Below are 25131 nucleotides of genomic sequence, written 5' to 3'. Positions count from 1 at the left end.
TGGCAAAAAGTGTCTTCACTGACGAGTTTTGTCTCACCAGGGGTGATGGTCAGATTTGCATTTATCGTCGAAGGAATGAGCGTTACACTGAGGCCTGTACTCTGGAGAGGGATCAATTTGTAGGTGGAGGGTCCGTCATGGTCTAGTGCGGTGTGTCACAGCATCATCGGACTGAGCTTGATGTCATTGCAGGCAATCTCAACGCTGTGCGTTACAGGGAAGACATCCTCCTCCCTCATGTGGTACCCTTCCTGCAGGCTCATCCTGACATGACCCTCCAGCATTACAATGCCACCAGCCATACTGCTCATTCTGTGCGTGATTTCCTGCAAGCAGGAATGTCAGTGTTCTGCCATGGCCAGCAAAGAGGCCGGATCTCAATCCCATTGAGCACGTCTGGGACCTGTTGGATCGGAGTGTGAGGGCTAGGGCCATTCCCCCCAGAAATGTCCGGGAACTAGCAGGTGCCTTTGTGGAAGAGTGGCGTAACATCTCACAGCAAGAACTGGCAAATCTGGTGCAGTCCATGAGGAGATGCACTGCAGTACTTAATGCAGCTGGTGGCCACACCAGATACTGACTGTTACTTTTGATTTTGACCCCCTTTGTTCAGGGACACATTATTCAATTTCTGTTAGTCACATGTCCGTGGAACTTGTTCAGTTTGTCTGTTGTTGAATCTTGTTGTGTTCATACAAATATTTGCACATGTTAAGTTTGCTGAAAATAAACGTAGTTGACAGTGAGAGGACATTTATTTTTTTGCCTCTTTGAGATGTTTAGTCAGTGTCCATGGTAACCATATACTCTCTCTGTCATACATGCCTTAAACTACCGTAAACCCCTTACCGAAGGAAACATCCCAAGGATCCCTGATAGCACGGACACATTTCAATCTGTCCTAGCCCACGAGGGGCAGATTTGGAGAGCGCACATATATGACATTTGAAATGTCTCTCTTCCTCTGAAACTTTTTTGAATGTTTACTTTTCGTTTTGATTGGTTTATTTCACTTTAAAAAAAATCATTTTTCACTTTGACAATGTCAACAAACATATGTTTCCCATGCCAATAAAAGCCCATTGAATTGAGAGCTTGTGGAGGCAGAGATACGGTATATAATGACTAGATGGTTTCGGGCCCTAACAGTGGGATTCGTCCGAAGTGAGACAAGGCAGTTTATCGCTCGCTGTTTACGGACAGAGGTTTGATGGAAGTGGATCATCTCGCTTCGCGTCTTCCTCTCTGGCTAAGGCCACCCCTTCCGCCAGAGATATTCGAGGAAAGAGTATCTACCTCTGCCATTTTGGTTTTTGTTCCCGTCTTGTGCTCGCAAATACAGGAACGCGAATACACAGGATTCGACCAGCTAAACGACATAGTGACTCGACATTATAGTCAGAAACCTTTTCACCCCATTTTTTATTTATTTTTGTCAGCAGAACAATCATCGTTATTGACGTTTACACACCAGAGAGGAGCGGTTTGCACAGAGAAGGGACAGAGAAGGATTATTGGTAAGCCAGGCAAATCAATGGACACTAGGTGCGAAATAACTAGTCACAATAGCTACTCCAGTAATGTACATACGGTTATTTCTGCTCGATTATTCATTGTAGGCGCTTAGTCATAGCCTAGATATTGCATTCGGGGTTATTTAAAAACATCTGTTTGCTACCTATGCTAGAGCTATATACCACTCAGCGGCTCTGTTTTAGCTGAAGGTAGCAGCACAACCGTACCGAGTGCCGACGTTAGGCCCCAGTCCAGCAGCGCTGGTCTCCCTACACGGACCGAGCGCAGGAAGGGAGGCAGTCTGGTGATGGCACGTTTTGTTGTTATTCCTGTTCCGATCGTATTCAGCAGTGATCCACTTGCCAAAATGACTTTATGTGATTAGTTAGTCAGCTGCACACGGCCTACTAATAATAGCTTTGTCCTCTTGGTGCTGTTGCCGGACATTTTTAACGTCCCTTTTGTTGTTCACCAAAACGATAGACTAAGTTGGTGTGTTATTGGTGTGTTGGTTCGGTAGACTGGTTCGTTGGGCCCCAGTGCTGACTGTCAACCAGTCAATATTTTTTTTTGGGGGGGGTCATTCACTCGAAATAACGTGGAGTGTTATAGCCAACAGAACACATGTTATGATATTCATTTTTTGTTTCAGTTTTGGACTTTGCTGTATCATTGTGGTATTTTCGATTTTTTTATTTTATTGATGGGCAATTATTATTATGATATGAGTTACTTTGTACCCGCATATATGACACTTGACGCGCTCTCTTGCCTCAGTTTGTCCCGTGTACATTCAGCCATTGCAGAAGATCAGTCGTTGTTTCTTGTCGCTATGCGCTTGCTAGTTATAACAGGCAGTTGCAGTGGATGCGGCATTTCCGCCTCTCTTGTTGGCTGGTTGTCATGAATCTAGAAGTTACGGTCTGTTCCCACACTGTCCCGGAAACACCGCTGTCCTATCTTGGTGGGAGTCTTAGTTGATTGCTATTTACCGGTAGATTCGTACAACGTTAAAGACCTATAGCTTTTGTGTGCTATCTCAACCCGTTTTCTAATGATGTTTTAATTCTGTCGCAACTTTTTTTATAAATAACTTGACTGTGATTTGCTTTTGTGAACAGAGACTATTTCCCATATATTATGTTTCCTTTTGTCGCGTGATGACTGACATCAATAACCAGACGTGCTCGAGTTAAATGGCTGTTGTTGTATGCGGCCTAGACGAACCCCACCACGAGGTTTTGTTAAGCGTTGCACCACTACAGTTCACTGCAGTAAAGTTTTACTGAATCAGCATTTTTTTAGTGTTTAGGCAGAGATGGGGGGGCTTACATATAATTAACAATACCAGTGGAGTTTGTGTGCTGCCACTTCCTTACTGTATAATTAAGCGTTAAGGCTTGTGTTTAGGGCTGTTCTTATGCAAGACGCAGCAAGGAGTGCCTGGATACAGCCCTTCGCCGTGGTATATTGGCCATATACCACACACCCTCAGGGGCTCCCGAGTGGCACAGCAGTGCACTGCATCTCAGTGCCTGAGGCGTCACAACAGAAACCCTGGTTCGAATCCGGCTGTGATTGGGAATCCCACAGGGCGGCGCACAATTGGCTGGCGCTAGGCCGTCATTGTAAATAAGACATTTTTCTTTAACTGACTTGCCTAGTTAAAGGTTAGATAAAGATTTAAATAAATACACCACAAACCACCGAGGTGCCTTAATGCTATTATAAACTGGTTACCAAAGTCATTATGGTGGCAGGTAGTCTAGTGGTTAGAGTGTAGAGGTGGCAGGTAGTCTAGTGGTTAGAGTGTAGGGGTGGCAGGTAGTCTAGTGGTTAGAGTGTAGAGGAGGCAGGTAGCCTAGTGGTTAGAGTGTAGAGGTGGCAGGTAGCCTAGTGGTTAGAGCGTTGGACTAGTAACTGGAAGGTTGCAAGATCGAATCCCCGAGCTGACAAGGTAAAAATATGTTTAAGTGATAGTGCCCTCGAAGCAGTGTTTAGAGGATATATTGGCACGGTTTGACTTCCCTCGACTTAATATCGGGCCTAACACCTGTGTCAATACATCCTCCAAACAGGGCATTATCACTTAAACATGCTACGGCTGTCAGCCGGGCTCGAACCACCAAGTTTATAATACACAATACCAGTAGAGATGGGGTATAGTATAATACCACTAGAGATGGGGTGAGCCTTCCTTATAGTATAATACCAGTAGAGATGGGGTGGGTCTTCCTTATAGTATAATACCAGTAGAGATGGGGTGAGCCTTCCTTATAGTATAATACCAGTAGAGATGGGGTGGGCCTTCCTTATAGTATAATACCAGTAGAGATGGAGTGGGCCTTCCTTATAGTATAATACCAGTAGAGATGGGGTGGGCCTTCCTTATAGTATAATACCAGTAGAGATGGGGTGGGCCTTCCTTATAGTATAATACCAGTAGAGATGGGGTGGGCCTTCCTTATAGTATAATACCACTAGAGATGGGGTGGGCCTTCCTTATAGTATAATACCAGTAGAGATGGGGTGGGCCTTCCTTATAGTATAATACCAGTAGAGATGGGGTGGGCCTTCCTTATAGTATAATACCACTAGAGATGGGGTGGGCCTTCCTTATGGTATAATACCACTAGAGATGGGGTGGGCCTTCCTTATAGTATAATACCACTAGAGATAGGGTGGGCCTTCCTTATAGTATAATACCACTAGAGATGGGGTGGGCCTTCCTTATAGTATAATACCACTAGAGATGGGGTGGGCCTTCCTTATAGTATAATACCACTAGAGATGGGGTGGGCCTTCCTTATGGTATAATACCACTAGAGATGGGGTGGGCCTTCCTTATAGTATAATACCACTAGAGATAGGGTGGGCCTTCCTTATAGTATAATACCACTAGAGATGGGGTGGGCCTTCCTTATAGTATAATACATAATACCAGTATGTGGTCTGTCTCTGAATGAAACATATGATACCTCTGTTCGTATCTGTTACCAGTAGAGCTCTGCTGCCGACCCCGACGGGCCCCGACGTTATTCATCCGGGTCGTTTTGTTCCATGAATAACGAGGGTACGGGCAGGGCTCGGCTGTCACTAAATTGATCACTAACATGTTTAAACTGAGCCATTTGCTCTGCTGCACATTCTAGTCATATCTGACTAGAACCACAACATGGCGTCAGAAGTGCTATAATTAAATATTAAGACGAGAGATTATTTCACAGAATTTCCCTGGAGTTTTGTCTTGAGTTTAGAGCGATGAAAAGTAGCTAACTGCTAACTGATCTCATGTCTCTTCATTGAGCAGCCCAAGTGGAGCCGTTGCTATGGTTACTCAGACTCCAAACCCCCATGAGCAGAAACCATGCAGCGCGATCTGCCTGCGCAGAGATCAAGTGACAGAGAGGAGATTTACTAACGGTGCCTTAAATTTGACAAAAGCAAAAATCGGGGTAGGGCCTGAACGTCGCAGGCATGAGGTAGGGCTTAAAATGAATGCCCCGGGCCTCCCGGGTGGCGCAGTGGTCTAAGGCACTGCATCAGAGTGCTAGCTGTGCCACCAGAGACTCTGGGTTCGAGCCCAGGCCCTGTCGCAGCCGGCTGCGACCGGGAGGTACATGGGGCGACGCACAATTGGCGTGGCGTTGTCCGGGTTAGGGGATGGTTTGGCCGGTAGGGATATCATTGTCTCATCGTGCTCTAGCGACTCCTAGTGGCGGGCCGGGCGCAGTGCACGCTGACCAGGTGTTATGGTGTTTCCTCCTCCGTCACATTGGTGCGGCTGGCTTCCAGGTGTTATGGTGTTTCCTCCTCCGACACATTGGTGCGGCTGGCTTCCAGGTGTTATGGTGTTTCCTCCTCCGACACATTGGTGCGGCTGGCTTCCAGGTGTTATGGTGTTTCCTCCTCCGACACATTGGTGCGGCTGGCTTCCAGGTGTTATGGTGTTTCCTCCTCCGTCACATTGGTGCGGCTGGCTTCCAGGTGTTATGGTGTTTCCTCCTCCGTCACATTGGTGCGGCTGGCTTCCAGGTGTTATGGTGTTTCCTCCTCCGTCACATTGGTGCGGCTGGCTTCGGCTGGGTTGGATGCGCGCTGTGTTGGGTTGTGTTTCGGAGGACGCGTGGCTTTCGACCTTCGTCTCTCCCGAGCCCGTACGGGAGTTGTAGCGATGAGACAAGATAGTAACTACTAACAATTGGATACCATTAAATTGGGGAGGAAAAAGGGGGTAAAATTAAAAAGAAAAAAATGAATGCCCCGTGCAGGGCTCTAGTTCCCAGGGACCGCCCTGATCCATATACATATCTCTTCTCAGGCCTGGTCCGTGTTCTACCGGATGTTTCTCTAGTGGGCAGTGCAGCTGCTCGTTAATTTAAATAAATATTTTTCTATCGTCTCTGGGGTGAGTAGAATTGAATGTTAGTGGAAGGAGGGATGGATAAAGGTTTGTTTTCTGTCTAGCCTTTTATTTTATTTATTTATTTATTTCACCTTTATTTAACCAGGTAAGCAAGTTGAGAACAAGTTCTCATTTACAACTGTAACCTGACCAAGATAAAGCAAAGCAGTTCGACACATACAACGACACAGAGTTACACATGGAGTAAAACAAACATACAGTCAATAAAACAGTAGAAACAAGTCTACATACGATGTGAGAAAAATAGGTGAGAAGGGAGGTAAAGGCAAAAAGGCCATGGTGGCAAAGTAAATACAATATAGCAAGTAAAACACCAGAATGGTAGATTTGCAATGGAAGAATGTGCAAAGTAGAAATAAAAATAATGGTGTGCAAAGGAGCAAAATAAATAAATACAGTAGGGGAAGAGGTAGTTGTTTGGGCTAAATTATAGGTGGGCTATGTACAGGTTCAGTAAACTGTGAGCTGCTCTGACAGCTGGTGCTTAAAGCTAGTGAGGGAGATAAGTGTTTCCAGTTTCAGAGATTTTTGTAGTTCGTTCCAATCATTGGCAGCAGAGAACTGGAAGGAGAGGCGGCCAAAGGAAGAATTGGTTTTGGGGGTGACCAGAGAGATATACCTGCTGGAGCGTGTGCTACAGGTGGGAGATGCTATGGTGACCAGCGAGCTGAGATAAGGGGGGACTTTACCTAGCAGGGTCTTGTAGATGACATGGAGCCAGTGGGTTTGGCAACGAGTATGAAGCGAGGGCCAGCCAACGAGAGCATACAGGTCGCAGTGGTGGGTAGTAAATGGGGCTTTGGTGAACCAGGCGAGGCAATCATTTGAGAAACCAAGGCTGTCGAGTCTGCCGATGAGGATGTGGTGATCGACAGATTCGAAAGCCTTGGCCAGATCAATGAATACGGCTGCACAGTAATGTTTCTTATCGACGGCTGTTAAGATGTCGTTTAGGACCTTGAGCGTGGCTGAGGTGCACCCATGACCAGCTCTGAAACCAGATTGCATAGCAGAGAAGGTATGGTGAGATTCGAAATGGTCGGTAATCTGTTTGTTGACTTGGCTTTCGAAGACCTTAGAAAGGCAGGGTAGGATAGATAAGTCATAAGTCAATTCTTACAACTGTTACATCAGCTGTTTGAAGGAAAATACATTCACCTGCAGTCCTCATTTAATCCTATTGACATTGGCTGGTCAGACTGCAAGGATTTAGTCAGTTGTTGGTCAGGCAGTCTCATTGCACTGAGATGACTTACCAACTAAATGATGACTTACCAACTAAATGATGACTTACCAACTAAATGATGACTTACCAACTAAATAATGACTTACCAACTAAATAATGACTTACCAACTAAATAATGACTTACCAACTAAATAATGACTTACCAACTAAATAATGACTTACCAACTAGATAATGACTTACCAACTAAATGATGACTTACCAACTAAATGATGACTTACCAACTAAATGATGACTTACCAACTAAATGATGACTTACCAACTAAATGATGACTTACCAACTAAATGATGACTTACCAACTAAATAATGACTTACCAACTAGATAATGACTTACCAACTAAATAATGACTTACCAACTAGATAATGACTTACCAACTAGATAATGACTTACCAACTAGATAATGACTTACCAACTAAATAATGACTTACCAACTAGATAATGACTTACCAACTAGATAATGACTTACCAACTAAATAATGACTTACCAACTAAATAATGACTTACCAACTAAATAATGACTTACCAACTAAATCATAATTTACACACTATCACAGTCATCAAAATGTCATGTTTTGATTTTGAAGTCTTCAGTAGGTTGTGTCAGGGCTGTCCGGGTACTGCAGTATGTTAGTCTACAGACTCCTGTTAGGACTGTGTGTGTCTGTGTTGTCAGACAGAAAGGAGAGCCTCACACTCTAGGAGCTCAGATGTAATAATAGAACAACCAACATTTCAACAGCCTTCCTCAGGGTATAATGACAAACACTGTGGGTTACTAGTTTATTGAGTTTGAAAGGACACACACAGGTGTCTGTAATCATGGCCGGCTGTGGCTTGATATCATTGGTTGATTTACTGATAATAAATAGAACATATAAAAAACATGAATTGATAGCATACGGTCATAGATACAATATGGCTACATTGGCTAAGGGATAGCATACGGTCATAGATACAATATGGCTACATTGGCTAAGGGATAGCATACGGTCATAGATACAATATGGCTACATAGGCTAATGGATAGCATACGGTCATAGATACAATATGGCTACATAGGCTAATGGATAGCATACGGTCATAGATACAATATGGCTACATAGGCTAATGGATAGCATACGGTCATAGATACAATATGGCTACATTGGCTAAGGGATAGCATACGGTCATAGATACAATATGGCTACATAGGCTAATGGATAGCATACGGTCATAGATACAATATGGCTACATAGGCTAATGGATAGCATACGGTCATAGATACAATATGGCTACATAGGCTAATGGATAGCATACGGTCATAGATACAATATGGCTACATAGGCTAATGGATAGCATACGGTCATAGATACAATATGGCTACATAGGCTAATGGATAGCATACGGTCATAGATACAATATGGCTACATAGGCTAATGGATAGCATACGGTCATAGATACAATATGGCTACATAGGCTAATGGATAGCATACGGTCATAGATACAATATGGCTACATAGGCTAATGGATAGCATACGGTCATAGATACAATATGGCTACATAGGCTAATGGATAACATACGGTCATAGATACAATATGGCTACATAGGCTAATGGATAGCATACGGTCATAGATACAATATGGCTACATAGGCTAATGGATAGCATACGGTCATAGATACAATATGGCTACATAGGCTAATGGATAGCATACGGTCATAGATACAATATGGCTACATAGGCTAATGGATAGCATACGGTCATAGATACAATATGGCTACATAGGCTAATGGATAGCATACGGTCATAGATACAATATGGCTACATAGGCTAATGGATAGCATACGGTCATAGATACAATCCATTAGCCTATGTAGCCACATTGTTTTTATGCTTTTATGCTACATAGGCTAATGGATAGCATACGGTCATAGATACAATCCATTAGCCTATGTAGCCACATTGTATTTATGCTTTTATGCTACATAGGCTAATGGATAGCATACGGTCATAGATACAATCCATTAGCCTATGTAGCCACATTGTATTTATGCTTTTATGCTACATAGGCTAATGGATAGCATACGGTCATAGATACAATATGGCTACATAGGCTAATGGATAGCATACGGTCATAGATACAATATGGCTACATAGGCTAATGGATAGCATACGGTCATAGATACAATATGGCTACATAGGCTAATGGATAGCATACGGTCATAGATACAATATGGCTACATAGGCTAATGGATAGCATACGGTCATAGATACAATATGGCTACATAGGCTAATGGATAGCATACGGTCATAGGTACAATATGGCTACATAGGCTAATGGATAGCATACGGTCATAGATACAATATGGCTACATAGGCTAATGGATAGCATACGGTCAAAGATACAATATGGCTACATAGGCTAATGGATAGCATACGGTCATAGATACAATATGGCTACATTGGCTAAGGGATAGCATACGGTCATAGGTACAATATGGCTACATAGGCTAATGGATAGCATACGGTCATAGATACAATATGGCTACATAGGCTAATGGATAGCATACGGTCAAAGATACAATATGGCTACATAGGCTAATGGATAGCATACGGTCATAGATACAATATGGCTACATAGGCTAATGGATAGCATACGGTCATAGATACAATATGGCTACATAGGCTAATGGATAGCATACGGTCATAGATACAATGTGTCTACTAGATAAGCCTACAAACATTTACAATGGCAAAATCCACAATAATCACAAGAATGGCTTCAGATCAAAGTCTATGGTGAGACCGACGGGAGCCAAGGGTCTTTAACGGTGGGGTTGGTCTTCCAGACAGGGGGCCAGTACTGGGTAGGTTGTCTGTGTGTATGTCACTGTGAGGTTGTCAACCTAATAATTGTGTTTTTGTTTTCAGATGTCCAGCTCGCCGCTGTCCAAGAAGCGTCGCGTGTCAGACTCGGAGACGAAGACGGGATCTCACTGCTCCTCCTCTAACTCTGTCAGAACTGAACTGTCTCACACACCCACCAACGTACGTACACACACACACACACACACACACACACACACACACTGCTCCTCCACTAACTCTGTCAGAACTGAACTCTCACACACCCACCAACGTACGTACACACACACACACACACTGCTCCTCCTCTAACTCTATCAGAACTGAACTGTCTCACACACCCACCAACGTACGTACACACACACACACACACACACACACACACACACACACGCACACACTGTTTGTCTTCTATGTCTTGTCACAACTGAACTGTCTCTCATACTGCTGGGTTAGTTTGACTGGTTCTCACTCCTGTTGTTCTCCAGGGCATGGCTAAGAATGGCAATGATGCTGAGATCGATGAAGGCCTGTACTCCAGACAGCTGTAAGTACCATATCTATAACCCTTGAGTAACCCTTGAGTAACCCTTGAGTAACCCTTGAGTAACCCTTGAGTAACCCTTGAGCGTTGGTGACAAACTGCTGCAGGCAGTTTACTGATACTGACCATATTGAACGGGTGTTGAGCGTTGGTACATTCATCAGTTATTCTACTCTCTGATACACTCAGACCAGAGTGCTCTGAAATCGGAGTAGATAGACTTTAGAGAGAATTTACGAAAACACCTGAATGTCCATTGAGAGACGCACTAGTGACTGTACCGCTAAGCTAAGAATGCCGGGAATAATCAAGTCAATAAACGTTGAGAGACGCACTAGTGACTGTACCGCTAAGCTAAGAATTACGGGAATAATCAAGTCAATAAACGTTGGGTAGTTGGTTAGTTAGCCTACAGCATATAGTTAATATACTGGCTAACATACCAGTACATACTGCTGTAATGATATGCTATGTGGTTCATAAGGACAGCGTAGCTAACTAACATACCAGTACATACTGCTGTAATGATATGCTATGTGGTTCATAAGGACAGCGTAGCTAACTAACATACCAGTACATACTGCTGTAATGATATGCTATGTGGTTCATAAGGACAGTGTAGCTAACTAACATACCGGTACATACTGCTGTAATGATATGCTATGTGGTTCATAAGGACAGCTAACTAACATACCAGTACATACTGCTGTAATGATATGCTATGTGGTTCATAAGGACAGTGTAGCTAACTAACATACCAGTACATACTGCTGTAATGATATGCTATGTGGTTCATAAGGACAGCTAACTAACATACCAGTACATACTGCTGTAATGATATGCTATGTGGTTCATAAGGACAGCTAACTAACATACCAGTACATACTGCTGTAATGATATGCTATGTGGTTCATAAGGACAGTGTAGCTAACTAACATACCAGTACATACTGCTGTAATGATATGCTATGTGGTTCATAAGGACAGCTAACTAACATACCAGTACATACTGCTGTAATGATATGCTATGTGGTTCATAAGGACAGTGTAGCTAACTAACATACCGGTACATACTGCTGTAATGATATGCTATGTGGTTCATAAGGACAGTGTAGCTAACTAACATACCAGTACATACTGCTGTAATGTTATGCTATGTGGTTCATAAGGACAGCGTAGCTAACTAACATACCAGTACATACTGCTGTAATGATATGCTATGTGGTTCATAAGGACAGCTAACTAACATACCAGTACATACTGCTGTAATGATATGCTATGTGGTTCATAAGGACAGCGTAGCTAACTAACATACCGGTACATACTGCTGTAATGATATGCTATGTGGTTCATAAGGACAGCGTAGCTAACTAACATACCAGTACATACTGCTGTAATGATATGCTATGTGGTTCATAAGGACAGCGTAGCTAACTAACATACCAGTACATACTGCTGTAATGATATGCTATGTGGTTCATAAGGACAGCTAACTAACATACCAGTACATACTGCTGTAATGATATGCTATGTGGTTCATAAGGACAGCGTAGCTAACATACCAGTACATACTGCTGTAATGATATGCTATGTGGTTCATAAGGACAGCTAACTAACATACCAGTACATACTGCTGTAATGATATGCTATGTGGTTCATAAGGACAGTGTAGCTAACTAACATACCAGTACATACTGCTGTAATGATATGCTATGTGGTTCATAAGGACAGCGTAGCTAACATACCAGTACATACTGCTGTAATGATATGCTATGTGGTTCATAAGGACAGCGTAGCTAACTAACATACCAGTACATACTGCTGTAATGATATGCTATGTGGTTCATAAGGACAGCTAACTAACATACCAGTACATACTGCTGTAATGATATGCTATGTGGTTCATAAGGACAGTGTAGCTAACTAACATACCAGTACATACTGCTGTAATGATATGCTATGTGGTTCATAAGGACAGCGTAGCTAACATACCAGTACATACTGCTGTAATGATATGCTATGTGGTTCATAAGGACAGTGTAGCTAACTAACATACCGGTACATACTGCTGTAATGATATGCTATGTGGTTCATAAGGACAGTGTAGCTAACTAACATACCAGTACATACTGCTGTAATGTTATGCTATGTGGTTCATAAGGACAGCGTAGCTAACTAACATACCAGTACATACTGCTGTAATGATATGCTATGTGGTTCATAAGGACAGTGTAGCTAACTAACATACCAGTACATACTGCTGTAATGATATGCTATGTGGTTCATAAGGACAGTGTAGCTAGCTAACATACCGGTACATACTGCTGTAATGATATGCTATGTGGTTCATAAGGACAGCGTAGCTAACTAACATACCAGTACATACTGCTGTAATGATATGCTATGTGGTTCCTAAGGACAGCGTAGCTAACTAACATACCAGTACATACTGCTGTAATGATATGCTATGTGGTTCATAAGGACAGCTAACTAACATACCAGTACATACTGCTGTAATGATATGCTATGTGGTTCATAAGGACAGTGTAGCTAACATACTGCAGGCGCTACACAAAACGCAGAAATAAAATATAAAACATGCCTTACCTTTGACGAGCTTCTTTTGTTGGCACTCCCAATATGTCCCATAAACATCACAATTGGTCCTTTAGTTCGATTAATTCCGTCCAAAATGTCCATTTATTTGGTGCGTTTGATCCAGAAAAGCACAGCTTCCAATTTGCCCAACGTCACTACAAAATATCTCAAAAGTTACCTGTAAACTTTGCCAAAACATTTCAAACGATGTTTGTAATACAACTTTAGGTTTTTTTAAACGTTAATAATCGATCAAATTGAAGACGGGTCTATCTGTTTTCAATGGAGGACGAGAGGAAACTAACGCTACTTTTCAAGTCTTGCGCAACTCTCAACAGTGTTACGCAGTTCCTAGATGGCCGTACTTCTTCATTGCACAAAGGAATAACCTCAACCAAATTCCAAAGACTGGTGACATCCAGTGGAAGAGGTAGGAACTAAAAACAGGTTCCTAAGAAATATCGTTTCCCAGAACTCACTGAACAAACAGAGACCTCAAAAAAATAAAATCTGAACGGTCCTCTGGGTTTTTCCTGCTACATAAGTTCTGTTATACTCACAGACATGATTCAAACAGTTTTAGAAACTTCAGTTTTTTTTTCCTATCCAAATCTACTAATAATATGCATATCTTATATTCTTGGCATGAGTAGCAGGAAGTTGAAATTGGGCACGCCATTTATCCAAAAGTGAAAATGCTGCCCCCTATACCTTAAGAAGTTAAGCAATGAATTTTTAAATTCGCTCTCGTTGGACTTTGGCTGCATATTTTCGTCAAATTTGAAAATGATGTGAAGCCACACCCATTTTCTGAAGAGTTGCATTATGGGCCCAAAAAGCACAGAAATAGTGTCCACTGCGTATTTTGGAGAATATTGTACGATGTCCGGAAACTTGTCATGCTAACTATATCCATACTATATACTCCATTTACTTCACAAATAGTACTATATTATATATGTTATTATATATATTATATTAGTGTGAGTTTTTGAACACCGCTCTGGTCTCTCTCCGTAGAGCTCCAACATCCTGGTCTCAGGGCTGAGAGGACTGACGTAGTGTTATAGAGGTGTTATGTAGTCTTATAAAGCCTGTATTCTCTCCTCCATAGCTACGTGTTGGGCCATGATGCTATGAAACGCATGCAGAGCTCCAACATCCTGGTCTCAGGGCTGAGAGGGCTGACGTAGTGTTATAGAGGTGTTATGTAGTCTTATAAAGCCTGTATTCTCTCCTCCATAGCTACGTGTTGGGCCATGATGCTATGAAGCGCATGCAGAGCTCCAACATCCTGGTCTCAGGGCTGAGAGGGCTGGGCGTGGAGATCGCTAAGAACGTCATCCTAGGAGGAGTGAAGAGTGTTACCCTGCACGACCAGGGACAGGCCGAGTGGAGAGACCTCTCCTCACAGGTACGTGATGTGTGTTTGTGGAGCTTCTCTTTGGGCATGCTCAGGTCAAGATGATATTGTTTGGATCATGTTGTTAGTTTCCGTTAGGTCCACCTGAGAGAAGAGGACTTGTCTCTGTCACGACCCCGTCTCTGTCAACGACCCCGTCTCTGTCACGACCCCGTCTCTGTCGCGACCCCGTCTCTGTCGCGACCCCGTCTCTATCGCGACCCCGTCTCTGTCGCGACCCCGTCTCTGTCAACGACCCCCTCTCTGTCAACGACCCCCTCTCTGTCAACGACCCCCTCTCTGTCAACGACCCCGTCTCTGTCAACGACCCCGTCTCTGTCAACGACCCCGTCTCTGTCGCGACCCCGTCTCTGTCGCGACCCCGTCTCTGTCGCGACCCCGTCTCTGTCGCGACCCCGTCTCTGTCACGACCCCGTCTCTGTCACGACCCCGTCTCTGTCACCACCCCGTCTCTGTCACGACCCCGTCTCTGTCACGACCCCGTCTCTGTCACGACCCCGTCTCTGTCAACGACCCCTCTCTGTCAACGACCCCTCTCTGTCACGACCCCTCTCTGTCAACGACCCCTCTCTGTCGACGACCCCCTCTCTGTCGACGACCCCGTCTCTGTCGACGACCCCGTCTCTGTCAACGACCCCGTCTCTGTCAACGACCCCTCTCTGTCACGACCCCTCTCTCTGTCAACGACCCCTCTGTCAACGACCCCTCTCTGTCAACGACCCCCTCTCTGTCAACGACCCCTCTCTGTCAACGACCCCCTCTCTGTCAACGACCCCCTCTCTGTCAACGACCCCGTCTCTGTTAACGACCCCCTCTCTGTCTCCAGTTCTACCTGAGAGAAGAGGATCTGGGGAAGAACAGGGCTGAGGTGTCTCAGACTCGCCTGGCTGAACTCAACAGCTACGTACCAGTAGTGGCCTACACTGAAGCCCTCACCGACGATTACCTGACTCAGTTTCAGGTAAAACTACATTACCCATCTACCCCCTTACCTAGTGAAACTACATTACTCTGGAGCCCTCACTGATGACTACCTGACTCTGTTCCAGGTAGGGTATAAACTACATTACCCATCAACCCCCATTGCCTGGTTAAACTACATTACACTGGAGCCCTTACTGATGACTAGTGTTGCACGGTATACTGACTGGTACATTTTACATACTAAAACTTGAAAAATGGATCCCTACTAGAATGTATTTTTAGGACTTCTGTCAAATGTGTCTCTGTGATCAAGCCTGTCCATCATCCCAGCCAACCTCTAGCCTGTACTGGGAGTCTGGGCTGTATCATGTTAGCTCCACTAACTCACTGCTAGGCTGGGAGTCTGGACTGTATCATGTTAGCTCCACTAACTCACTGCTAGGCTGGGAGTCTGGACTGTATCATGTTAGCTCCACTAACTCACTGCTAGCCTGTACTGGGAGTCTGGGCTGCATCATGTTAGCTCCACTAACTCACTGCTAGGCTGGGAGTCTGGACTGTATCATGTTAGCTCCACTAACTCACTGCTAGGCTGGGAGTCTGGGCTGTATCATGTTAGCTCCACTAACTCACTGCTAGCCTGGGAGTCTGTTAGCTCCACTAACTCACTGCTAGGCTGGGAGTCTGGACTGTATCATGTTAGCTCCACTAACTCACTGCTAGCCTGCACTGGGAGTCTGGGCTGTATCATGTTAGCTCCACTAACTCACTGCTAGGCTGGGAGTCTGGGCTGTATCATGTTAGCTCCACTAACTCACTGCTAGGCTGGGAGTCTGGGCTGTATCATGTTAGCTCCACTAACTCACTGCTAGCCTGGGAGTCTGGGCTGTATCATGTTAGCTCCACTAACTCACTGCTGGCCTGTACTGGGAGTCTGGGCTGTATCATGTTAGCTCCACTAACTCACTGCTAGGCTGGGAGTCTGGACTGTATCATGTTAGCTCCACTAACTCACTGCTAGGCTGGGAGTCTGGACTGTATCATGTTAGCTCCACTAACTCACTGCTAGGCTGGGAGTCTGGGCTGTATCATGTTAGCTCCACTAACTCACTGCTAGCCTGGGAGTCTGTTAGCTCCACTAACTCACTGCTAGGCTGGGAGTCTGGACTGTATCATGTTAGCTCCACTAACTCACTGCTAGCCTGCACTGGGAGTCTGGGCTGTATCATGTTAGCTCCACTAACTCACTGCTAGGCTGGGAGTCTGGGCTGTATCATGTTAGCTCCACTAACTCACTGCTAGGCTGGGAGTCTGGGCTGTATCATGTTAGCTCCACTAACTCACTGCTAGCCTGGGAGTCTGGGCTGTATCATGTTAGCTCCACTAACTCACTGCTGGCCTGTACTGGGAGTCTGGGCTGTATCATGTTAGCTCCACTAACTCCCTGCTAGCCTGCACTGGGAGTCTGGGCTGCATCATGTTAGCTCCACTAACTCACTGCTGGCCTGTACTGGGAGTCTGGGCTGTATCATGTTAGCTCCACTAACTCACTGCTAGGCTGGGAGTCTGGGCTGTATCATGTTAGCTCCACTAACTCACTGCTAGCCTGGGAGTCTGGGCTGCATCTTGTTAGCTCCACTAACTCACTGCTAGCCTGGGAGTCTGGGCTGCATCATGTTAGCTCCACTAACTCACTGCTAGCCTGTACTGGGAGTCTGGGCTGTATCATGTTAGCTCCACTAACTCACTGCTAGCCTGGGAGTCTGGGCTGCATCATGTTAGCTCCACTAACTCACTGCTAGCCTGTACTGGGAGTCTGGGCTGCATCATGTTAGCTCCACTAACTAACTGCTAGCCTGGGAGTCTGGGCTGTATCATGTTAGCTCCACTAACTCACTGCTAGCCTGGGAGTCTGGGCTGCATCATGTTAGCTCCACTAGCTCACTGCTAGGCTGGGAGTCTGGGCTGTATCATGTTACCTCCACTAACTCACTGCTAGCCTGGGAGTCTGGGCTGTATCATGTTAGCTCCACTATCTCCCTGCTAGCCTGGGAGTCTGGGCTGCATCATGTTAGCTCCACTAACTCCCTGCTAGCCTGGGAGTCTGGGATGCATCATGTTAGCTCCACTAACTCACTGCTAGCCAGGGAGTCTGGGCTGCATCATGTTAGCTCCACTAACTCACTGCTAGCCAGGGAGTCTGGACTGTATCATGTTAGCTCCACTAACTCACTGCTAGCCTGGGAGTCTGGGATGCATCATGTTAGCTCCACTAACTCACTGCTAGCCAGGGAGTCTGGGCTGTATCATGTTACCTCCACTAACTCACTGCTAGGCTGGGAGTCTGGGCTGTATCATGTTAGCTCCACTAACTCACTGCTAGCCAGGGAGTCTGGGCTGTATCATGTTAGCTCCACTAACTCACTGCTAGCCAGGGAGTCTGGGCTGTATCATGTTAGCTCCACTAACTCACTGCTAGCCAGGGAGTCTGGGCTGCATCATGTTAGCTCCACTAACTCACTGCTAGCCAGGGAGTCTGGGCTGCATCATGTTAGCTCCACTAACTCACTGCTAGCCAGGGAGTCTGGACTGTATCATGTTACCTCCACTGTTATCATGTTAGCTCCACTATCTCCCTGCTAGCCTGTAATGGGAGTCTGGGCTGCATCATGTTAGCTCCACTAACTCACTGCTAGCCTGGGAGTCTGGGCTGCATCATGTTAGCTCCACTAACTCACTGCTAGCCAGGGAGTCTGGGCTGCATCATGTTAGCTCCACTAACTCACTGCTAGCCAGGGAGTCTGGACTGTATCATGTTAGCTCCACTAACTCACTGCTAGCCTGGGAGTCTGTTAGCTCCACTATCTCCCTGCTAGCCTGTAATGGGAGTCTGGGCTACATCATGTTAGCTCCAAGTTAACACACTTGAACCCCCATTACGTGGTTAAACTATATTATACTGGAGCCCTCACCGACGACCACCTGCGTTCCAGGTGAGGTTACCTGTTTAGATGCATTACACTGGTACAGGTAATGTCCAGGGGGCGTACTGTACATGAAGCGGTCTCACTACAGAAACAGGAGTTATCACACAGGAACCTGTAGCCGCTCGCTTGTCAGTTGGCGTTTGATGGACCCCGTTGCCACGGAGCAGTGAGATGACTTGACCGTGGCCATGACGACAGTCTGTTCACTGTAATCACCATGACGACAGTCTGTTCACTGTAATCACCATGACGACAGTCTGTTCACTGTAATCACCATGACGACAGTCTGTTCACTGTAATCACCATGACGACAGTCTGTTCACTGTAATCACCATGACGACAGTCTGTTCACTGTAATCACCATGACGACAGTCTGTTCACTCTAATCACCATGACGACAGTCTGTTCACTCTAATCACCATGACGACAGTCTGTTCACTCTAATCACCATGACGACAGTCTGTTCACTCTAATCACCATGACGACAGTCTGTTCACTCTAATCACCATGACGACAGTCTGTTCACTCTAATCATGCTATATTCTCCCACCATATATGGTAGAGCAGCCATATTGTCTTTAATGCAATTCTCTTCTGAATTAATATATATTTTTTATAAACGTTGAATGTGTGATAACATGTCTCTGTGTTGTAGGTTGTGGTCCTGACCAACTCCCCTCTAGAGGAGCAGCAGCGTGTTGGAGACTTCTGTCACAGTAACTGCATCAAGCTGGTGATCGCTGACACACGGGGACTCTTCGGACAGCTCTTCTGCGACTTCGGAGAGGAGATGCTGGTGATCGATACCAACGGAGAGCAGCCTCTCTCTGCTATGATCTCCATGATCACCAAGGTTAGTGCCTTACTACAATTCAACAACAAAATGTGGAGATTTTTAAGTCTAAATAAGCTTTGTTTCAAGGTCAAAAATGCTGCATTTCAGACAGAAATTAATGTCATGAATTCAGGGCTTGTGAAATTATACTATATATACTATATATATACTATACACTATATATCCTATATACTATATAGGAAAAATATAAGCCTTCCACAAATTTGAGACCCACTAATAATTGTATAATTTTATCAAAATACAAGGATGCAAACTAGTCACCTTACGGTGAAATTCGCCGTTTTGAATCCAAAATAGGTGACCTGCGTGATTCGTGTAGATCCGATGAGTAAAGTTTGGGAGGGTTGGATCACTACTGGCTGTAAGGGAACGAGTGATCAAAGTTTGGAGCAATACTCTGCTGTATCGAAGGCTCAACCAATATACTGTCTGCTGTATCCAAGGCTCAGCCAATATACTGTCTGCTGTATCCAAGGCTCAGCCAATATACTGTCTGCTGTATCCAAGGCTCAGCCAATATACTGTCTGCTGTATCCAAGGCTCAGCCAATATACTGGCTGCTGTATCCAAGGCTCAGCCAATATACTGTCTGCTGTATCCAAGGCTCAGCCAATATACTGGCTGCTTTATCCAAGGCTCAACCAATATACTGGCTGCTGTATCCAAGGCTCAGCCAATATACTGGCTGCTTTATCCAAGGCTCAGCCAATATACTGGCTGCTTTATCCAAGGCTCAACCAATATACTGGCTGCTGTATCCAAGGCTCAGCCAATATACTGGCTGCTGTATCCAAGGCTCAGCCAATATACTGGCTGCTTTATCCAAGGCTCAGCCAATATACTGGCTGCTGTATCCAAGGCTCAGCCAATATACTGGCTGCTTTATCCAAGGCTCAGCCAATATACTGGCTGCTGTATCCAAGCTCAGCTATACTGGCTGCTGTATCAAGGCTCAGCCAATATACTGGCTGCTTTATCCAAGGCTCAGCCAATATACTGGCTGCTTTATCCAAGGCTCAACCAATATACCGGCTGCTGTATCCAAGGCTCAGCCAATATACTGGCTGCTGTATCCAAGGCTCAGCCAATATACTGGCTGCTTTATCCAAGGCTCAGCCAATATACTGGCTGCTGTATCCAAGGCTCAGCCAATATACTGGCTGCTTTATCCAAGGCTCAGCCAATATACCGGCTGCTGTATCCAAGGCTCAGCCAATATACTGGCTGCTTTATCCAAGGCTCAGCCAATATACTGTCTGCTGTATCCAAGGCTCAGCCAATATACCGGCTGCTGTATCCAAGGCTCAGCCAATATACTGGCTGCTGTATCCAAGGCTGCTTTATCCAAGGCTCAGCCAATATACTGGCTGCTGTATCCAAGGCTCAGCCAATATACTGGCTGCTGTATCCAAGGCTGCTTTATCCAAGGCTCAGCCAATATACTGGCTGCTTTATCCAAGGCTCAGCCAATATACTGGCTGCTGCATCCAAGGCTCAGCCAATATACTGGCTGCTGTATCCAAGGCTGCTTTATCCAAGGCTCAGCCAATATACTGGCTGCTGTATCCAAGGCTCAGCCAATATACCGGCTGCTTTATCCAAGGCTCAGCCAATATACTGGCTGCTGTATCCAAGGCTCAGCCAATATACTGGCTGCTGTATCCAAGGCTCAGCCAATATACTGGCTGCTGTATCCAAGGCTCAGCCAATATACTGGCTGCTGTCTCCAAGGCTCAGCCAATATACTGTCTGCTTTATCCAAGGCTCAGCCAATATACTGGCTGCTGTATCCAAGGCTCAGCCAATATACTGGCTGCTTTATCCAAGGCTCAGCCAATATACCGGCTGCTGTATCCAAGGCTCAGCCAATATACTGTCTGCAGAGAGGTAACGTTAGGTGAGGAGGTTACAGCAGGGCGTCCCCTGAACGGTAACAGAGAGGTAACGTTAGGTGAGGAGGTTACAGCAGGGTGTCCCCTGAACGGTAACGTTAGGTGAGGAGGTTACAGCAGGGCGTCCCCTGAACGGTAACAGAGAGGTAACGTTAGGTGAGGAGGTTACAGCAGGGTGTCCCCTGAACGGTAACAGAGAGGTAACGTTAGGTGAGGAGGTTACAGCAGGGTGTCCCCTGAACGGTAACAGAGGTAACGTTAGGTGAGGAGGTTACAGCAGGGCGTCCCCTGAACGGTAACAGAGAGGTAACGTTAGGTGAGGAGGTTACAGCAGGGTGTCCCCTGAACGGTAACAGAGAGGTAACGTTAGGTGAGGAGGTTACAGCAGGGCGTCCCCTGAACGGTAACAGAGGGGTAACGTTAGGTGAGGAGGTTACAGCAGGGCGTCCCCTGAACGGTAACAGAGAGGTAACGTTAGGTGAGGAGGTTACAGCAGGGTGTCCCCTGAACGGTAACAGAGAGGTAACGTTAGGTGAGGAGGTTACAGCAGGGTGTCCCCTGAACGGTAACAGAGAGGTAACGTTAGGTGAGGAGGTTACAGCAGGGCGTCCCCTGAACGGTAACAGAGGTAACGTTAGGTGAGGAGGTTACAGCAGGGCGTCCCCTGAACGGTAACAGAGAGGTAACGTTAGGTGAGGAGGTTACAGCAGGGTGTCCCCTGAACGGTAACAGAGAGGTAACGTTAGGTGAGGAGGTTACAGCAGCGCGTCCCCTGAACGGTAACAGAGAGTTAACGTTAGGTGAGGAGGTTACAGCAGGGCGTCCCCTGAACGGTAACAGAGAGGTAACGTTAGGTGAGGAGGTTACAGCAGGGCGTCCCCTGAACGGTAACAGAGAGGTAACGTTAGGTGAGGAGGTTACAGCAGGGCGTCCCCTGAACGGTAACAGAGAGGTAACGTTAGGTGAGGAGGTTACAGCAGGGCGTCCCCTGAACGGTAACAGAGGTAACGTTAGGTGAGGAGGTTACAGCAGGGCGTCCCCTGAACGGTAACAGAGAGGTAACGTTAGGTGAGGAGGTTACAGCAGGGCGTCCCCTGAACGGTCCAAGGTAACGTTAGGTGAGGAGGTTACAGCAGGGCGTCCCCTGAACGGTAACAGAGAGGTAACGTTAGGTGAGGAGGTTACAGCAGGGCGTCCCCTGAACGGTAACAGAGAGGTAACGTTAGGTGAGGAGGTTACAGCAGGGCGTCCCCTGAACGGTAACAGAGAGGTAACGTTAGGTGAGGAGGTTACAGCAGGGCGTCCCCTGAACGGTAACAGAGGTAACGTTAGGTGAGGAGGTTACAGCAGGGCGTCCCCTGAACGGTAACAGAGGTAACGTTAGGTGAGGAGGTTACAGCAGGGCGTCCCCTGAACGGTAACAGAGAGGTAACGTTAGGTGAGGAGGTTACAGCAGGGCGTCCCCTGAACGGTAACAGAGAGGTAACGTTAGGTGAGGAGGTTACAGCAGGGCGTCCCTGAACGGTAACAGAGAGGTAACGTTAGGTGAGGAGGTTACAGCAGGGCGTCCCCTGAACGGTAACAGAGAGGTAACGTTAGGTGAGGAGGTTACAGCAGGGCGTCCCCTGAACGGTAACAGAGAGGTAACGTTAGGTGAGGAGGTTACAGCAGGGCGTCCCCTGAACGGTAACAGAGAGGTAACGTTAGGTGAGGAGGTTACAGCAGGGCGTCCCCTGAACGGTAACAGAGAGGTAACGTTAGGTGAGGAGGTTACAGCAGGGCGTCCCCTGAACGGTAACAGAGAGGTAACGTTAGGTGAGGAGGTTACAGCAGGGCGTCCCTGAACGGTAACAGAGAGTCCACGTTACTGGGAGGTTACAGCAGGGCGTCCCCTGAACGGTAACAGAGAGGTAACGTTAGGTGAGGAGGTTACAGCAGGGCGTCCCCTGAACGGTAACAGAGAGGTAACGTTAGGTGAGGAGGTTACAGCAGGGCGTCCCCTGAAGTCCACTACTGGAGCTGTTTGGTTAGTCCACTACTGGAGCTGTTTGGTTAGTCCACTACTGGAGCTGTTTGGTTAGTCCACTACTGGAGCTGTTTGGTTAGTCCACTACTGGAGCTGTTTGGTTAGTCCACTACTGGAGCTGCTTGGTTAGTCCACTACTGGAGCTGTTTGGTTAGTCCACTACTGGAGCTGTAGATGCTGTTTGGTTAGTCCACTACTGGAGCTGTTTGGTTAGTCCACTACTGGAGCTGTTTGGTTAGTCCACTACTGGAGCTGTTTGGTTAGTCCACTACTGGAGCTGTTTGGGTAGTCCACTACTGGAGCTGTTTGGTTAGTCCACTACTGGAGCTGTTTGGTTAGTCCACTACTGGAGCTGTTTGGGTAGTCCACTACTGGAGCTGTTTGGTTAGTCCACTACTGGAGCTGTTTGGTTAGTCCACTACTGGACCTGTTTGGTTAGTCCACTACTGGAGCTGTTTGGTTAGTCCACTACTGGAGCTGTTTGGTTAGTCCACTACTGGAGCTGTAGATGCTGTTTGGTTAGTCCACTACTGGAGCTGTTTGGTTAGTCCACTACTGGAGCTGTTTGGTTAGTCCACTACTGGAGCCGTAGATGCTGTTTGGTTAGTCCACTACTGGAGCTGTAGATGCTGCGGTTTAATACCAGGAGCCCCTCTGATTAGTACCTCGCTACACCAGAACTCAGTCTGGAACTGGGCTAAACACTAGAACTCAGTTGTCAGTGTGGACCATTTCAGGATAAGAAAAGCAGTTTTGGAAACACTGGCATAATATATGCCGTTCAGCAGATGCTTTTATCCAAAGTGACTTAGTCATGCGTGCATCCATTTTACTTATGGGTGGCCCCAGGAATCGAACCCACTACCCCCTGGTGTTACAAGCGCCGTGCTCTACCAACTGAGCTATAAAGAGCAACGAAGGACCACTCATCATATGTGATACATACACCCCCCCCCTCCAGTCTTCCTAGTACTCTCTTACATTTTAATTTTATCATGGAGTGGAGCTGGTAACCTCTGTCCCTGGCTTCCCGTGCTGTGCAGATCTCATCCCTGCTTGTCTGTTAGGATGCTGCAGGCGTGGTGACGTGTTTGGACGAGGCTCGCCACGGGTTTGAGAACGGAGACTCTGTGATCTTCACTGAGGTGCAGGGCATGACGGAGCTCAACGGCTGCCAGCCAATAGAGATCAAGACCCTGGGTGAGTCCTGTCCTGTAGCAATACTTAGTATCAGCCTAATCAACTGTGTTATTTTGAGATTTTTTTTTTCACGTTATTTTGTACATAATGTTGCTGCTTACCGTCTCTTATGACCGAAAAGAGCTTCTGTACATCAGTACAGCAATTACTCACCTCGAACTGGACAAAGATGTTTTTTCTTTATTGAGTACGACGAGAAGGATATACTGCTTCCCCGAGACCAGGCTCAAATCCATGACATCCATTCACAAGGCCGCAGTGCCAGCTGGATTACCAGGACGTGTACTCAGGGCATGCACGGAACAACTGGCAAGTGTCACTGATATATTCAACCTCTCCCTGACGGAGTCTGTAATACCTACATGTTTCAAACAGACGACCATAGTCCCTGTGCCCAAGAACACGAAGGTAACCTGCCTAGATGACTACCGCCCCGTAATGCTCAAGTGCCGTAGCCATGAAATGCTTCGAAAGGCTGGCCATGGCTCACATCAACACCGAAATCCTAGACCCCTTCAATTCGCATACCGCCCCAACGGATCCACAGACGACGCAATCTCGCACTCCATGCTGCCCTTTCCCACCTGGACGAAAGGAACACCTACGTGAGAATGCGAGACACCACCCTCTGGATCCTGAACTTCCTGACGGG

The 25131-nt window shown here is 46.2% G+C and overlaps 1 protein-coding gene across 1 annotated transcript in view; it reads left to right on the top strand.

The window, feature by feature from the left end:
* Positions 1-1291: 1291 nt before the first annotated feature.
* Positions 1292-25131, top strand: part of LOC115123375 (ubiquitin-like modifier-activating enzyme 1) — a 62435-nt gene continuing 38595 nt past the window's right edge. The window contains 7 exon segments of the mRNA XM_065005118.1: positions 1292-1517; positions 10097-10213; positions 10519-10577; positions 14417-14585; positions 15421-15555; positions 19161-19358; positions 24347-24479. Coding sequence (XP_064861190.1) covers positions 10097-10213; positions 10519-10577; positions 14417-14585; positions 15421-15555; positions 19161-19358; positions 24347-24479 — 811 coding nt within the window. The 5' untranslated portion in view covers positions 1292-1517.

Source organism: Oncorhynchus nerka, linkage group LG20 (genome assembly GCF_034236695.1).
Source record: "Oncorhynchus nerka isolate Pitt River linkage group LG20, Oner_Uvic_2.0, whole genome shotgun sequence".
Classification (NCBI taxonomy): domain Eukaryota; kingdom Metazoa; phylum Chordata; class Actinopteri; order Salmoniformes; family Salmonidae; genus Oncorhynchus; species Oncorhynchus nerka.
This window is presented reverse-complemented; position numbering and strand designations above follow the sequence as displayed.